Raw genomic sequence first — 14,444 nt, 5'->3', positions numbered from 1 at the left:
AATGTCTCCTGATTTGTTGGTCTCATCATACCTAAACAATACCTTATTTTATTTTTTAAAGATGTATTTATTTGACAGTGAGAGAGTGTGCACTCAAGAGAGCCATAGGAATGGGCAGAGGGAGAGAATCTCCAGCAGACTCTGCAGTGAGCACAGAGTCCCCAATATGGGGCTTGATCTCATGATGCTGAGATCAGGACCTAGGCTGAAATTAAGAGTTGGACACTTAACCGATTGAGCTACCCAGGCTCCCCATAATAAAACCTACTTTTAAAGACAGTATCACCTCCTCCAATTCATATTATATTTTGATTAATCTTCCTGAATCTCTGTTCAAAATTACCCCTTGGCTGACTTTTCATTGACTTTCAGATAAAGTTCAACATCTTTAACATTCAGATCCCTTAAAATATTTTGTCCTTACATACATCTCTAACCTATTTACAAGCATCCTTCGCTTTAGTCATACTGGTACTTTATTTCCTCAAGCACACTGTGCTTTATCATTGCCATCCTTCACATACTCTTTCTGATTGATTGGACTATCTGTCTATAACTACTGAATCCTATCTCTATTTTTAAGATGTTGAAATGCATTCTTCTCCTGGGAAGCTTCCCTATTCTGAACTAATATAGAGCTTTCAAACTTTCCTTTGGTACTTACCAAGGATAGCAGGTGCTAATATTCAAGGATGTAGGATTTGAGTTTTGACTATTTATGGTCAGCTTCAAATGTTATAAAAAATTATTTTTATTGCTACATTTTGTTAAAGAATGAGATTTATTCATACCACAGTGAGTGTGGTGAGAACTAATGATTTATCAGTAGGAATAGTCATTTTGTGATTTTGTCTCTTTACCCAGGATAAGAATCTCATTATGACTTTTTTGTTCTCAAAATATGATATGTGAAGTACCTTCCAAGGAAGTATACCTTCTAATAATGCTATGCTGTCCAGCTTTTTATTTCTCGTGAATCTGGGAATTCACAAAAATACTGGGCCCTATGCCTTGCAAATGCCAACTACCTTGTAACAGTTATTTGCAATTGTTTTACTTTATTACTAGACTGTGACTTCTTGAGGAAAAAGGACAAAGAGATGCCATAATAAACATTTATGAACCAATGTCTTATTAATTAAATTGATTTAGATGGCATTTGGTAGCCTCTGGTCTAAATGACCTCCGAAGTTGATTTTAATCTAGGGATTTTATGACAATATTTGAAGTTTAATTAAAGAAGGGAGATTTTAAAGGTTTTTCAGGAAATTCTAAGAAGTCAATTTAGAAACTTGACTTTTTCTGAGTCTAATCTGACACTCATTGTGGATAGGTCTTCTGATATATTTAACAGTTTAAAAATTGAAAGCAATGTTGGCTCATTCACATCCTCTTCCACTTCATTAAAAAAGATGAAATGTCAGTAAAAAAAAAAAAGAAAGCATTAGATGTATTTTGATTTTTCTTCTGCAAATTTATAGACATTAGCCTTTCAAAAATAGCATTATGTATCTAGGGATTCACACCTCCATTTACCTGACCAATTAAGCTGGAGAACACAAAAACTCCAGAAAAAAAATTCAACAGTTGAAAAACAATTTCAAATGATGTTTGTGGTTCTGGAAGGCCCCCAATGGTAATTAAAGTTCGAACAGCCCAATAATAACATCTTAGATACCTGTGAAAAGAAAATATATACATTTTGCTTTTTTACTATTACATTAAAATACCACTATGCTTGGGAGTATAGATTACTACTAAATTATAACACATTTCCTCCTAATCATGATTTTCTTTCTATAAGAAACATTAGCAATACCATGTGAACTAACATAAACTTCTTGATAAATGTTGTGAAATGACTAAACAACTAGCTGCATGGAGGGTGTTTATTAGCTGTTCTAGCTTATCTCTTGCTGCAAAATAAATTGTCCCCAAATTTAGTGGTATAAAACTATTTTATATTTTATTTTATAAGCCCTATTTTATTAAGGCTCATAAATTTGTGGGTTGGGTAGTTATGTAAAGTCCAGCAGAGATGGCTTATTTATGCTGCATGATAAGTGGACCCTTAGCTGGGATGACCTGAATGTCTGGAGATAGCTGGGCAGACTTATTGAGGCCAAATGTCTGTGCCTTGATTCTAACTGTTGACTGGGTTCTTCTGTTCTGCACATTATGACTGTTTGGGATGCCCAAAGTGTCTCCTCTTACATGTCTGAGCCTCAGCTGTAATGCTTGGAATGGCTGGGGCTGGCTGGGTATCCTCTTTTCCAGCAGCCTCTCAATATGACTAACTTAAGCTTCCTCATAGCATGGCAGTCTCAGGGTAGATGGGCTTCTTACATGGTGGCTATAGTAGCTCAGATAGTAGCTATAAGATTTCTTAGAATTCAGAAGTTCCATAATGTCTTAATCTTTTGTTACAGAGGTGAGGGAAAGGATAGCAGTATTTTTTACAGAATCCTTACAGTGACAGGGGCAGCAAAGAATTTGAGGGCATCTTTAAACTACCACACTAGTGATTTGTGAGATAAAGGATATTTATAAAGATTGGAGAGCCTTTATAGTTTAGATACAATTGTTTTTACTGATAGAAAATACAGTAGATATATTCCTCCTCTCTCTTTTCTACTCACATCTCATTAAATTATTAAATATATAACCATAACAAAGACAAAGGCATACCGAGCTCAATCTTAAAATGGAAATTTCTCTTGGGTATAATAGGTAATTTATCCAGAAATTTAGTATTGAGGAAAATCAGGTATAATAACAATATACTTGATTAATATAATAATCAAGTTTAAAAATATACTTGATAATGATTCTGTACTTAACTTGAACAACTCTAAGTAGAGAGACTGAGATCATTATAGCCCAGATAGGAAGAGAATTAGAAATCAAGGCAGCAAAAAAATAATACGATAAAGATTAGGACAGAATATATAGGATTCATTTATCAGCATTTGGCTAAGGGCTTCATGGTGTCCCTAGTGAGGTGGGAATGAAAGGTGGTATTATAACCTCATAGTATATTTACCGTAGTTTTTGTGTATGATTAGATATACTACTTGACATATTTCATATAGCTCTGATAACATGGTCTGAATCAGGCATTCCCACTGAATCCTTAAAAAAAATGTGCTGTATATACACCATATCTCCATATATTGTTGCAGGAAGACAACAATAGTGGGTTCCAACTAGCAATTCTAGTTTCTAGGATAGACACAGAAAAACAGTACGTTTTACAGAATTTTGGCTCTAATCTGGCTTTCATTTCTTGTCTAGGTGTGCCACATAAATATTTGCACTTCAAGCAATTGTATATTAGTCTTTGACTAAGGGTGGTCTTTTTTCGTGAAAAAGTTTACAGCTTTCAGATCTTCAAACAGTAGGCAGTTGGAGGTTTACAAAGAATCAAACTGCAGTTAAAGTCAATATTCAAAAACAAATCTAAAAAGAAATCATTCATTTTGAAATTCAATACCTTTTGAAGGACGTGAGTTTTTTTTTTTAACCTGGTTGATATAGGAACAGAAAAATAATTAATTCTTTGGGAAAGTTTGAAACCACTGTGCCAAGAGAATAAAAATATTACCACTCTGTAAAGCAGATTTCTTTGGACTTGCTAATATTATAGTGAACTGGATGTCAAAGAGAACCACCTTGAAGGAGTACAGAATTAATTTTATGGATTGCATTTTAACTTTTCAAATTCCAATTTATAATTTCCTATTACCTGATTTAGTTTGGCCACAGGCCTAGGACCTGTGGGTCTCTTTAAATTAAGGAAATATATTGAACCCAATCTTACCCAAGAGTGGGACAGGGACTAGAGTCTTTCCCTACATAGCCAATTCCATTACAAATGTTGGGATTACTGTCCCCTTCAAAGTCACTGCAGTGTTAGCAGGAATAAATATGAACTTCTTTCTTTCATTTAATTATTTATGGATGTTAAAAAATAACAATCAAATGTGAAACATAAGCATTGATTTTCCAAATCTGAAAGGTTAGCCTTGAACTATTTTTTTGTGTGTACAAAATGGTCCTCTATGTTAATTGGAAGTTTTCTGCCCTCATGTTTTGAGGTTTATTTTTGGATCTTTTCTCGATCATGTCTTATACACTCAGGCATGCACAACCAAAGGTAAGATTTGTAATTTAATTAGATGGCATCTTATTGATTTTTCTAGGATTAGCTTAATTAGTCAAGTGTGTCCACCTCTAATATTAACATGCTAAGCAGATAGATCTTTTCAAGGAGAGTCTATCTGGCTGATTTAATACATGACTATCTAACAGGCTGTATATATACAGTTCCAAGCTAGAGCAGTAAGACAGAATTTGACATAAAATCATAAAAGACAGTTAATGTGAAAATAAAAATTCTCCCGTAAAACAAACATTACACGAAACTTTCCCCCCAACATTTTGTTATAAAAAACCTCAAACAGAAGAACTGAAAGAATTTTATAGTGAACACCCACCTTTTATAGTAAACAACTATATTCTACTATGAACATTTTTCTCTACTTATTTTGTTAACACATTTCTCTAATTTTCCACTCAGCAATCCATCTTATTTTCTTTTTCATCTTATTTTTTGGATGCATTTCAAAGTAATTTGCAGACAGCAAGGTTTCCTTCTAAATACAGTGCTTCAGAATAAATATATTAACCAGAGTTCAATATTTATATAGAATTATTTTTAAATTTTGAAAATAAAATAAAAGCACAAATCTTAAGTATATAATTTGATGAATTTTGACAAATGTATATATCTGTGTAACCCAAATGCCTACCAAGATAAAGGACATTTCCATCTCTCCAGAAAGTTCCCTCATTCCTTTTCTCAGAGGCAACAACTATTCTAATGTTTTATACCAGAGATGAGTTTTGCCTGTTTTAGAATTTCACATAAATGAAATCATACCATATGCACACTTTTCTGTACGATGTCTTTCACTCAGAATAATGATTTTGAAATTTATTCATGTTGTTGTGTCTATCAACAGTTTTTGCTTTTTTATAGCAGAGTAGAATTCATTTCATGAATATAGCACAGTTTGTTTATTCTCCTATGTATGAACACCTAGGCTGTCTCAAGTTTCTTGTTATGAATAAACATTCCTGAATGTACTTATATAAGTTTTTAATAGACATATATTTTTATTTCTCTTGGGTAAATATTTAGGCTTGAATTTTTGTTTGTAAAGTATATGGTTCCCCCCCCCCCAAGTTTTTATTTAAATTCCAGTTAGTCATATACAGTGTTAATGTTAGTTTCAGGTGTACAATCTAGTGATTCATCACTTACATGCAACATGTAAGTTGTATGTTTAATTGTAAAAGAAACTATCAGATCCTTTCCTAAAATGACTGTCATTTTGCATTCCTTCCAACTCCACTTGTTTCATAGTTGCTAACTATAATAATATTTGTTGAATGATATGAAAGAATAAGTGAATGGTTATGCATACCTTGACTTAGTGAAATAAGAACATAAGAAGACTGCATCTGTGAGCACATCTGTGAAATCTTCTTGCACTCCTCCCTGTTGTGCTTCCAGCTGCCTTTCATCTCCTTTCTGGTCCACTGAACTCTTTCTGTTCTGGTGTGTTTTTTTACATCCGAAGTTTTTACATACTGTGCATGTCAGTGTAAAGACTTCTTTTTTCTTTTCTTCCTCCTTTCCTCTCTTCCTTCCCTCCTCCCTCTTTCTCTTTTTTTTTCTGCCAGTGTCTGAACTGACGTATAGGAGATCCTGAATAAAAACCTTCACCTACCTTGGTCTCATCATCTTCATGTGTGGACTGAAGGGGCTAAGTTATCCTAAATTTCCCTAGCACTAAGGTATGGTAATTTTGATTCCTTCCTCACCCTGTCTAAAGCCATAATTTCTATGACAACTTTGCTTGCTTTTTTTTTTTTTTACTCTTTTGAAGATCTATATGTTAGGGATTGGGGTTAGGGATTTGTTAAGACATTTGTGGACACTGGAACTTTAGGCCTGTAAATAAGTGAACTGTGGTATATATGTACAAAGAACAAAGGAATTTTGGGGATATTTCTGGGTACCAAATAACTTTAACTACTTATATTTTCTTTTAAGCTAAGCCTTCACCTTCTTTGTCAAATTTTACAATTGAATGAAGGATGCCATCTGTTCAAAATAAATGAAAATGACTCCTGGTGTACTATTAAAATGATTAGATATTGTTATACTGGTGAGGATTAATGGAATAGTATTAAATTTGACTCTTACTTTAAATATTCACAATGCTCCACTTATGGCTTACAATTTGCTGCCTAGTTTTAATGAGGGCAAAGTATGTAAGTCCAGTGATCTCATAAGCAACCGTCACTTGATAGGTTATCAGATACCATCACAAGGGTTAAGTAAAACACTCTTTCAGTTTATGAAGCCAAAGGGTAATATGAAGTAATAGAAAAGACATAGTAATGTAAGGTGGTATTTAAAAACTTTGAGGAAAAGTAAGCATATTACTAACTTTTATATGCAAATTATCTTAAAAATATATAAAAATGCTCCTTAAATATATATAAAAGATATATAAAAAATACAAAAAAGCAATTTCTTTGTAAAAATAGCAACTGTGCCCCTAACAGCTGGTGGTAGGATTATTGGAGCTTAGGTTTTGAATGAGAACTCTTCTGTCTCAATGAGCAGAGCAGAGCCATGGAGAAATTCTTATCTTTATAATCAGAGAATGTGCACTGTATGGAACTAATGCTGTAAAATGTGTTGAAACTTGCCTCGTGGCATGAAAATGACCACTTATTGTAATTTTGCATGAGTGATTACGAAGAATTGGTGGTTTCTAATTCTTGGGTGCAAGGTGCTATTTTTATCTATTATATCAAGCTTGTTATAAAAAGCTTCTGCAAATAATCAACAAAACTAAAAGACAACTTTTGGAATGGGAAAAGATATTTGAAAATGACATATGTGTTAAAAGGTTAGTATCCAAAATCTACAGAGTTGATTTGATACTACAAATTGTAGTAGTTTGATACTACAAAGTATCAAACTTGACACTCAAAAAGCAAATAACCCAGTTAAGAAATGGGCAGAAGACCTGAATAGATGTTTTTTCTAAAGAAGATATCCAGATGGCCAACAGACAAGATGCTTAACATCATTCATCATCAGGGAAATACAGATCACAACTACAGTGAGATAGCAGCTCACACCTGTCAGAATGGATAAAATTAACATCACAGGAAACCATGGATGTTGGCCTGGTTGCAGAGAAAGGTGAAACCTCTTACACTGTTGGTGGGAATGCAAACTGGTGCAGCCACTCCGAAAAACAGCATGGAGGTTCCTCAAAAAGTTAAATATAGAACTACCTTCCAATTTAGCAATTGCATTACTAGGTTTTTAACTAAACTTTACAAAAATACTGATTCAAAGGGGCACATGCACCTCAATGTTTATAGCAGTATTATCAACAATAGCTAAATTATGGGAAGAACCCAAATGTCCATCAACTGATGGATGGATAAAGAAGTGTTTTATATATATATATATACATATATATACACATATATATAAATATTTAATAATATGTATATTATTACATATAATATGAATATTATACAGCCATGAAAAAGAATGAAATCTTGCCATTTGCAATGATGTGGATGGATGAGAATGTATTATGCTAAGAAAAATAAGCCAGTCAGAAAAGACAAATACCATATGATTTCACTCATATGTGGAACTTAAGAAACAAATAGATGAGCATAGGGGGAAAAAGAGAGGGAGGCAAACCATAAAACAGACTCTTAAGTGCAGAGAACAAATTGGCGGGGAGGTGGGCGGGGGATGAGTTAAGTGGATGAGGAGTATTAAGGAGGATGCTTGTGATGAGCACTGGGTGTTACATATAAGTGATGAATCAATAAATTCTACTCCTGAAATTAATACTACCCTATATGCTAACTAACCAGAATTTAAATAAAAACTAGAGACATAAAAAAAAAGCAAACAAACTAGAGACATAAAAAAATCAAGCTTGTTAATTAGGTTCTCAAATCTTTTATATTGTTACTAAGTATTTTGGTTGCTTGGTCAATCAATAGTTGTATGTTGATATCTCACACTGTGATGGTGTATTTATCAATTTCTCTTCCTTTATTATTTTTGCTTTATGACTTTCTCTGATTTATCCTAAGTGTTTTATTAATGCATACACATTTAGAATTGGGATATATTGGAGGGGAGCACAATATGGTGGAGGAGTAGGTGCCTCAACTCATCCGGCCCCACCAACTAACCTAGATTACTGTCAAATCATCCTGAAAACCTATGAATTCAACCTGAGATTTAAAGAGAGAACAGCTGGAAAACTACAGAGAGAAGGGTTCTTGCTTCTAACAAGAATCATCTATGGTGAAATTTACTTAGGTTGTGGTTGATATTCTTTATGCAGCCCGCTCATACAGCCACTCTACAATGAGCAAAATGACTAGAAAGAAGAACTCACCACAAAAGAAAGAATCAGAAACAGCACTCTCTGCCACAGAGTTACAGAATTTGGATTACAATTTGATGTCAGAAAGCCAATTCAGAAGCACAATTATAAAGCTACTGGTGGCTCTGGAAAAAAGCATAAAGGAATCAAGAGACTTCATGACTGTGAATTTAGATCTAATCAGGCCGAAAAAAAAATCAACTAAATGAGATGCAATCCAAACTGAAGATCCTAATGACGAGAGTTAATGAGGTAGAAGAAAGAGTGAGAGACACAGAAGACAAGTTGAAGGCAAGGAAGGAAGCTGAAGAAAAAAGAGAAAAACAATTAAAAGACCATGAGAAAAGGTTAAGGGAAATAAATGACAGCCTCAGAAGGAAAAATCTACATATAATTAGGGTTCCAGAGGGTGCTGAGAGGGAGAGGACCAGAAAGCATATTTTAACAAATCATAGCTGAGAACTTCCCTAATTTGAGGAGGTAAAAAGGGATTCAGATCCAGGAGATAGAGAGGTCCCTCCCTAAAATCAATAAAAACCATTCAACACCTTGACATTTAATAGTGAAACTTAAAAATATCAAAATAAAGAGAAAACCCTTAAAGCAGCAAGAGACAAGAGATCACTAACTTATATGGGGAGAGGTATTAGATTAACAGCAGACCTCTCTACAGAGACCTGGCAGGCCAGAAAGAGCTGGCAGGATATATTCAGGGTCCTAAATGAGAAGAACATGCAGCTAAGAATATTTTATCCAGCAAGGCTCTGATTCAGAATAGAAGGAGAGATAAAGAGCTTCCAAGATAAGCAGAAACTGAAAGCATATGTGACCACCAAACCAGCTCTGCAAGAAATATTAAGGGAGACTCTGTAAAAGAAAGAAGAAGCCCAAAGAAATAATCCACAAAAACAGGGACTGAATAGGTATTACGAGACACTAAATTCATATCTTTCAATAGTAACTCAGAATGTGAATGGGCTAAATGATCCCATCAAAAGATGCAGGGTTTCAGACTGGACAAAAAAGCAGGACCCATCTATTTGCTGTCTACAAGAGATTCATTTTAGACAGAAGGACACTTCCAGCCTGAAAATTAAAGGTTGGAGAACGATTTACCATTCAAATGGTCCTCAAAAGAAAGCAGGGGTAGCCATCCTTTTATCAGATAAATTAAAGTTTATCCCAAAGACTGTAGTAAGAGATGAAGAGGAACACTCTATCATACTTAAGGATCTATCCAACAAGAGGACTTAACAATCCTCAATATATATGCCCTGAATGTGGGAGCTGCCAAATATATCAATCAGTTAATAACCAAAGTTAAGAATACTTAGATAATAATACACTTACACTTGGTGACTTGAATGTAGTGCTTTCTACAATCGACAGATCTTCTAAGCACAACATCTCCAAAGAAACAAGAGCTTCAAAAGATACACTGGACCAGATGGATTTCACAGATATTACAGAACTTTATATCCAAATGCAACTGAATACACATTCTTCTCAAGTGCACATGGAACTTTCTCTAGAATAGACCACATACTGGGTCACAAATCAGGTCTTAACCATTCAAAATATTTGGGATAAAGCAAAAGCAGTTCTAAGAGGGAAATACATCGCAATACAAGCATCCCTCAAAAAATTGGAAAAAACTCAACTACACAAGCTGACCTCACACCAAGGGAACTGGAGTAAGAGTAGCAAATACAACCTATACTGAGCAGAAGAAGAGAGTTAATAAAGATTTGAGCAGAACTCAATGAAATAGAGACCAGAAGAACTGAAGAACACATCAACAAAACCAGGGGTTGGTTATTTGAAAGAATTAATAAGATAGATAAACCATTAGCCAGCCTTATTAAAAACAAAAAAGACTCTAATTAATAGAATCACGAATGAAAAAGGACAGATTACAACCAATACCAAGGGAATACAAACGATTTTAAAAACATATTATGAACAGCTATACACCAATAAATTAGGCAATCTAGATGAAATGGACACACTTCCTGAAAGCCACAAACTACCAAAACTTGAACAGGAAGAAATAGAAAACCTGAACAGGCCAATAACCAGGGAGAATATTGAAGCAGTCATCAATAACCTCCCAAGACACAAAAGTCCAGGGCCAGATGGCTTCCCAGGGGAATTCTATGAAACATTTAAAGAAGGAACAATACCTATTCTACTAAAGCTGTTCCAGACAATAGAAAGGGACAGAATACTTCCAAACTCATCTTATGAGGCCAGCAGTAACTTAATTCTAAAACCAGACAAAGACCCCACCAAAAAGGAGAATTATAGACCAATATCACTAATGAACACAGATGCAAAAATTCTCAACAAGATACTAGCCAATAGGATCCAACAATACATTAAGAAGATTATTCACCATGACCCAGTGGGATTTATCCCCAGGATGCAAGGCTGGTTTAACACTTGTAAAACAATCAATGTGATTGATCATATCAGCAAGAGAAAAAACAAGAACCATATGATCCACTCAATAGATGCAGAGAAAGCATTTGGCAAAATACAGCATCTATTCCTGATCAAAACCTTCAGAGTGTAGGGATAGTGGGGACATTCCTCAGCATCTTAAAAGCCATCTAAAAAGTCCATGGCAAATATCATTCTTAATGGGGAAACACTGGGAGCCTTTCCCCTAAGATCAGGAACACGACAGGGATGTCCACTCTCACCACTGCTATTCAACATAGTACTACTAGAAGTCCTAGCCTCAGCAATCAGGCAACATAAAGAAATAAAAGGCATTAAAATTGGCAAAGAAGAAGTCAAACTCCCCCTCTCTGCAGATGACATGATACTGTACCTAGAAAACCCAAAAGACTGCATCCCAAGATTGCTAGAACTCATACAGCAATTTGGCAGTGTGGCAGGATACAAAATCAATGCCGAGAAATCAGTGGCATTTCTATACACTAAAAATGAGACTGAAGAAAGAGAAATTAAGGAGTCCATCCCATTTACAATTGCACCCAAAAGTATAAGATACCTAGGAATAAATCTAACCAAAGAGGTAAAGGATCTATACCTTAAAAACTACAGAACATTTCTGAAAGAAATTGAGGAAGACACAAAGAGAAAAATATTCCATGCTCCTGGATTGGAAGAATCATATTGTGAAAATGTCAATGCTACCCAGGGCAATTTACACATTCAATGCAATCCCTATCAAAATACCATGGACTTTCTTCAGAGAGTTGGAACAAATCATCTTAAGATTTGTGTGGAATCAGAAAAGACCCTGAATAGCCAGGAGAATATTGAAAAAGAAAACCAGAGCCAGGGGCATCACAATGCCAGATTTCAAGTTGTACTACAAAGCTGTGATCATCAAGACAGTGTGGCACTGGCACAAAAACAGGCACATAGATCAATGGAACAGAATAGAGAACCCAGAAATGGGCCCTCAACTCTATGGTCAACTAATATTCGACAAAGCAGGAAAGACTATCCACTGGGAAAAGGACAGTCTCTTCAATAAATGGTGCTGGGAAAATTGGACATCCACATGCAGAAGAATGAAACTAGACCACTCTCTTGCACCATACACAAAGATGAACTCAAAATGGATGAAAGATCTAAATGTTAGTCAAGAATCCATCAAAATCCTAGAGGAGAACACAGGCAACACCCTTTTTGAACTTGGCTACAGCAACTTCTTGCAAGATACATCTATGAAGGCAAGGGAAACAAAAGCAAAATGAACTATTGGGACTTAAGATAAAAAGCTTCTGCACAGCAAAAGAAATAGTCAACAAAACTCAAAGACAACCTACAGAATGGGAGAAGATATTTGCAAATGACCTATCAGATAAAGGGCTAGTATCCAAGATCTATAAAGAACTTCTTAAACTCAACAGCAAAGAATCAAAGAATCCAGTCATGAAATGGGAAAAAGACATGAACAGAAATTTCACCAAAGAAGACATAGACATAGACATGGCCAACAAGTACATGAGGAAATGCTCTGCATCACTTGCCATCAGGGAAATGCAAATCAAAACCACAATGAGATACCACCTCACACCAGTGAGAATGGGGAAAATTAACAAGACAGGAAACAGCAGATGTTGGAGAGGATGTGGAGAAAGGGAAACCCTCTTGCACTGTTGGTGGGAATGTGAACTGGTGCAGCCACTCTGGAAAACTGTGTGGAGGTTCCTCAAAGAGGTAAAAATAGAGCTACCCTATGACCCAGCAATTGCACTGCTGGGGATTTACCCCAAAGATACAGATGCAGGGAAATGGTAGGACACCTGCACCCCAATGTTTATAGTAGCAGTGTCCAACATAGGCAAACTGTGGAAGGAGCCACAATGTCCATCGACAGATGAATGGATACAGATGTGGTCTGTATATACAATGGAATATTACTCAGCCATTAGAAACGACAAATACCCACCATTTGCTTCAACGTGGATGGAACTAGAGGGTATTATGCTGAGTGAAGTAAGTCAATCGGAGAAAGACAAACATTATATGGTCTCATTCATTTGGGGAATATAAAAATAGTGAAAGAGAATAATGGGAAAGAAGAGAAAATGAGTGGGAAATATTATGCGGGTGACAGAACATGACTGAAATGAACAAGTGGTAGTGGAAGGGGAGGTGGGCGGGGGGTTGGGGTGACTGGCTGACGAGCACTGATGAGCCCTGGGTGTTATGCTATATGTTGTTAAATTGAACTCCAATAAAAAAATATACACACAAAAAAAAGAATTGGGATATATTGATGGTGAATTGAAACTTTTACCATTATATGATCTTTTTATCTACAATAATTTTTGTTTTAAAGTCTATTTTTACTAATATTAATTGACAATCTCTTTTAGTTGGTGAATTTAGTCCTTATTAATTAATTATGCTTATTGATATATTTTAGGTTGTTTCTGGTATCTTATTTTGTGATTTCAATTTGTCTTGTCTTTGTGCTTTTCTATTTTCTATATTTCTCCCCATAACTTCCTTTCTCAGTTTTTCCTTTTTCTTTTCTCTTCTCTTCTTTTTTTTTTCTCTTCTTTTTTCTTTCTTGAACTGGTTGATTTTTTTTATTTTTGGCTTTATTATTCTGTTTTTTTTTTTTTCTCCTACTGCGTACTTACCTTCTTTATTTCTTTTCCTTAGTGGCTATCTCATCACTGTGCTCCAGCTTTAGTATAAATTTTTTTTTAAGACTTTCTAGACTCTTTTTACTTTCTAGAGAATCCAGTAATCATTGAAAACTACTTTATCGTAATTTATTTACAACTGTATAACAATTTTATGGCAAAAGTTACAAGTAATTTATTTTGTTGTACTTCAGAGTGGGGGCACTTTGGATATTTGATCTGCACTAGCCTGGGAATTAGAAGTCTAAAATATTAGCACATACTAGTTTAAGTTTCTTAAGGGTTGAAGCTGATTTCTTTTCTTCTTGTTATGACAAAGATCTGACCATTCCTTCCTTTTTTTCCTTACTCCCTCCCTCTCTTCTTTCCTGCCTTCTTTAAGTACCTAATATAAATTTACATATATATATATATATACTCAGCACTGTTCTAGGCCCTGGGAACAAGATATATTCTCTAGAAGTGCTGCAGAAAGGCATCTAGGTGTGAATAGAGAAGTAACTCCACTTTTTCTGGAAGACATTTTGATGCGACCCTATTATTTTGTTAATTTGATAAGAACAGTTATCAGACTGAGGCATCTAATGATGTTCAGATACATTTGAATGCTTTAATTGAATAATTTAGGCATTATTTAATATAGTTGGTACCTTACTCAATTTTCTATATAAATTAGTTATTTATACTAAACTAAATATATGCTTAAGTTAATACACATTCTAAAGGGAATTACTTATAGATTCGGTTGTAAACTTCCCAGGAATAGATAATTTGTGTGTGTGTGTGTGTGTGTGTG

The 14,444-nt window shown here is 34.8% G+C and overlaps 1 protein-coding gene across 11 annotated transcripts in view; it reads right to left on the bottom strand.

Moving 5' to 3' along the window:
- CNGB3 (cyclic nucleotide gated channel subunit beta 3) overlaps positions 1–14,444 on the bottom strand; it is a 245,871-nt gene that overhangs the window by 56,539 nt on the left and 174,888 nt on the right. For all 11 annotated transcript variants that reach the window (XR_013366986.1, XR_013366987.1, XM_077876333.1 and 8 more), the window contains one exon: positions 1,537–1,678. Coding sequence is in view for 9 of the 11 variants with exons in the window: in XM_077876333.1 (XP_077732459.1) it covers positions 1,537–1,678 (142 nt within the window). In the remaining 2 variants the exon portion in view is untranslated. The remainder of the gene's footprint in view (positions 1–1,536; positions 1,679–14,444) is intronic.

This window comes from Canis aureus, chromosome 28, assembly GCF_053574225.1.
Source record: "Canis aureus isolate CA01 chromosome 28, VMU_Caureus_v.1.0, whole genome shotgun sequence".
Lineage (NCBI taxonomy): Eukaryota > Metazoa > Chordata > Mammalia > Carnivora > Canidae > Canis > Canis aureus.
Note: the sequence above shows the minus strand (reverse complement) of the source record. Positions and strands in the feature narration are given on the sequence as shown.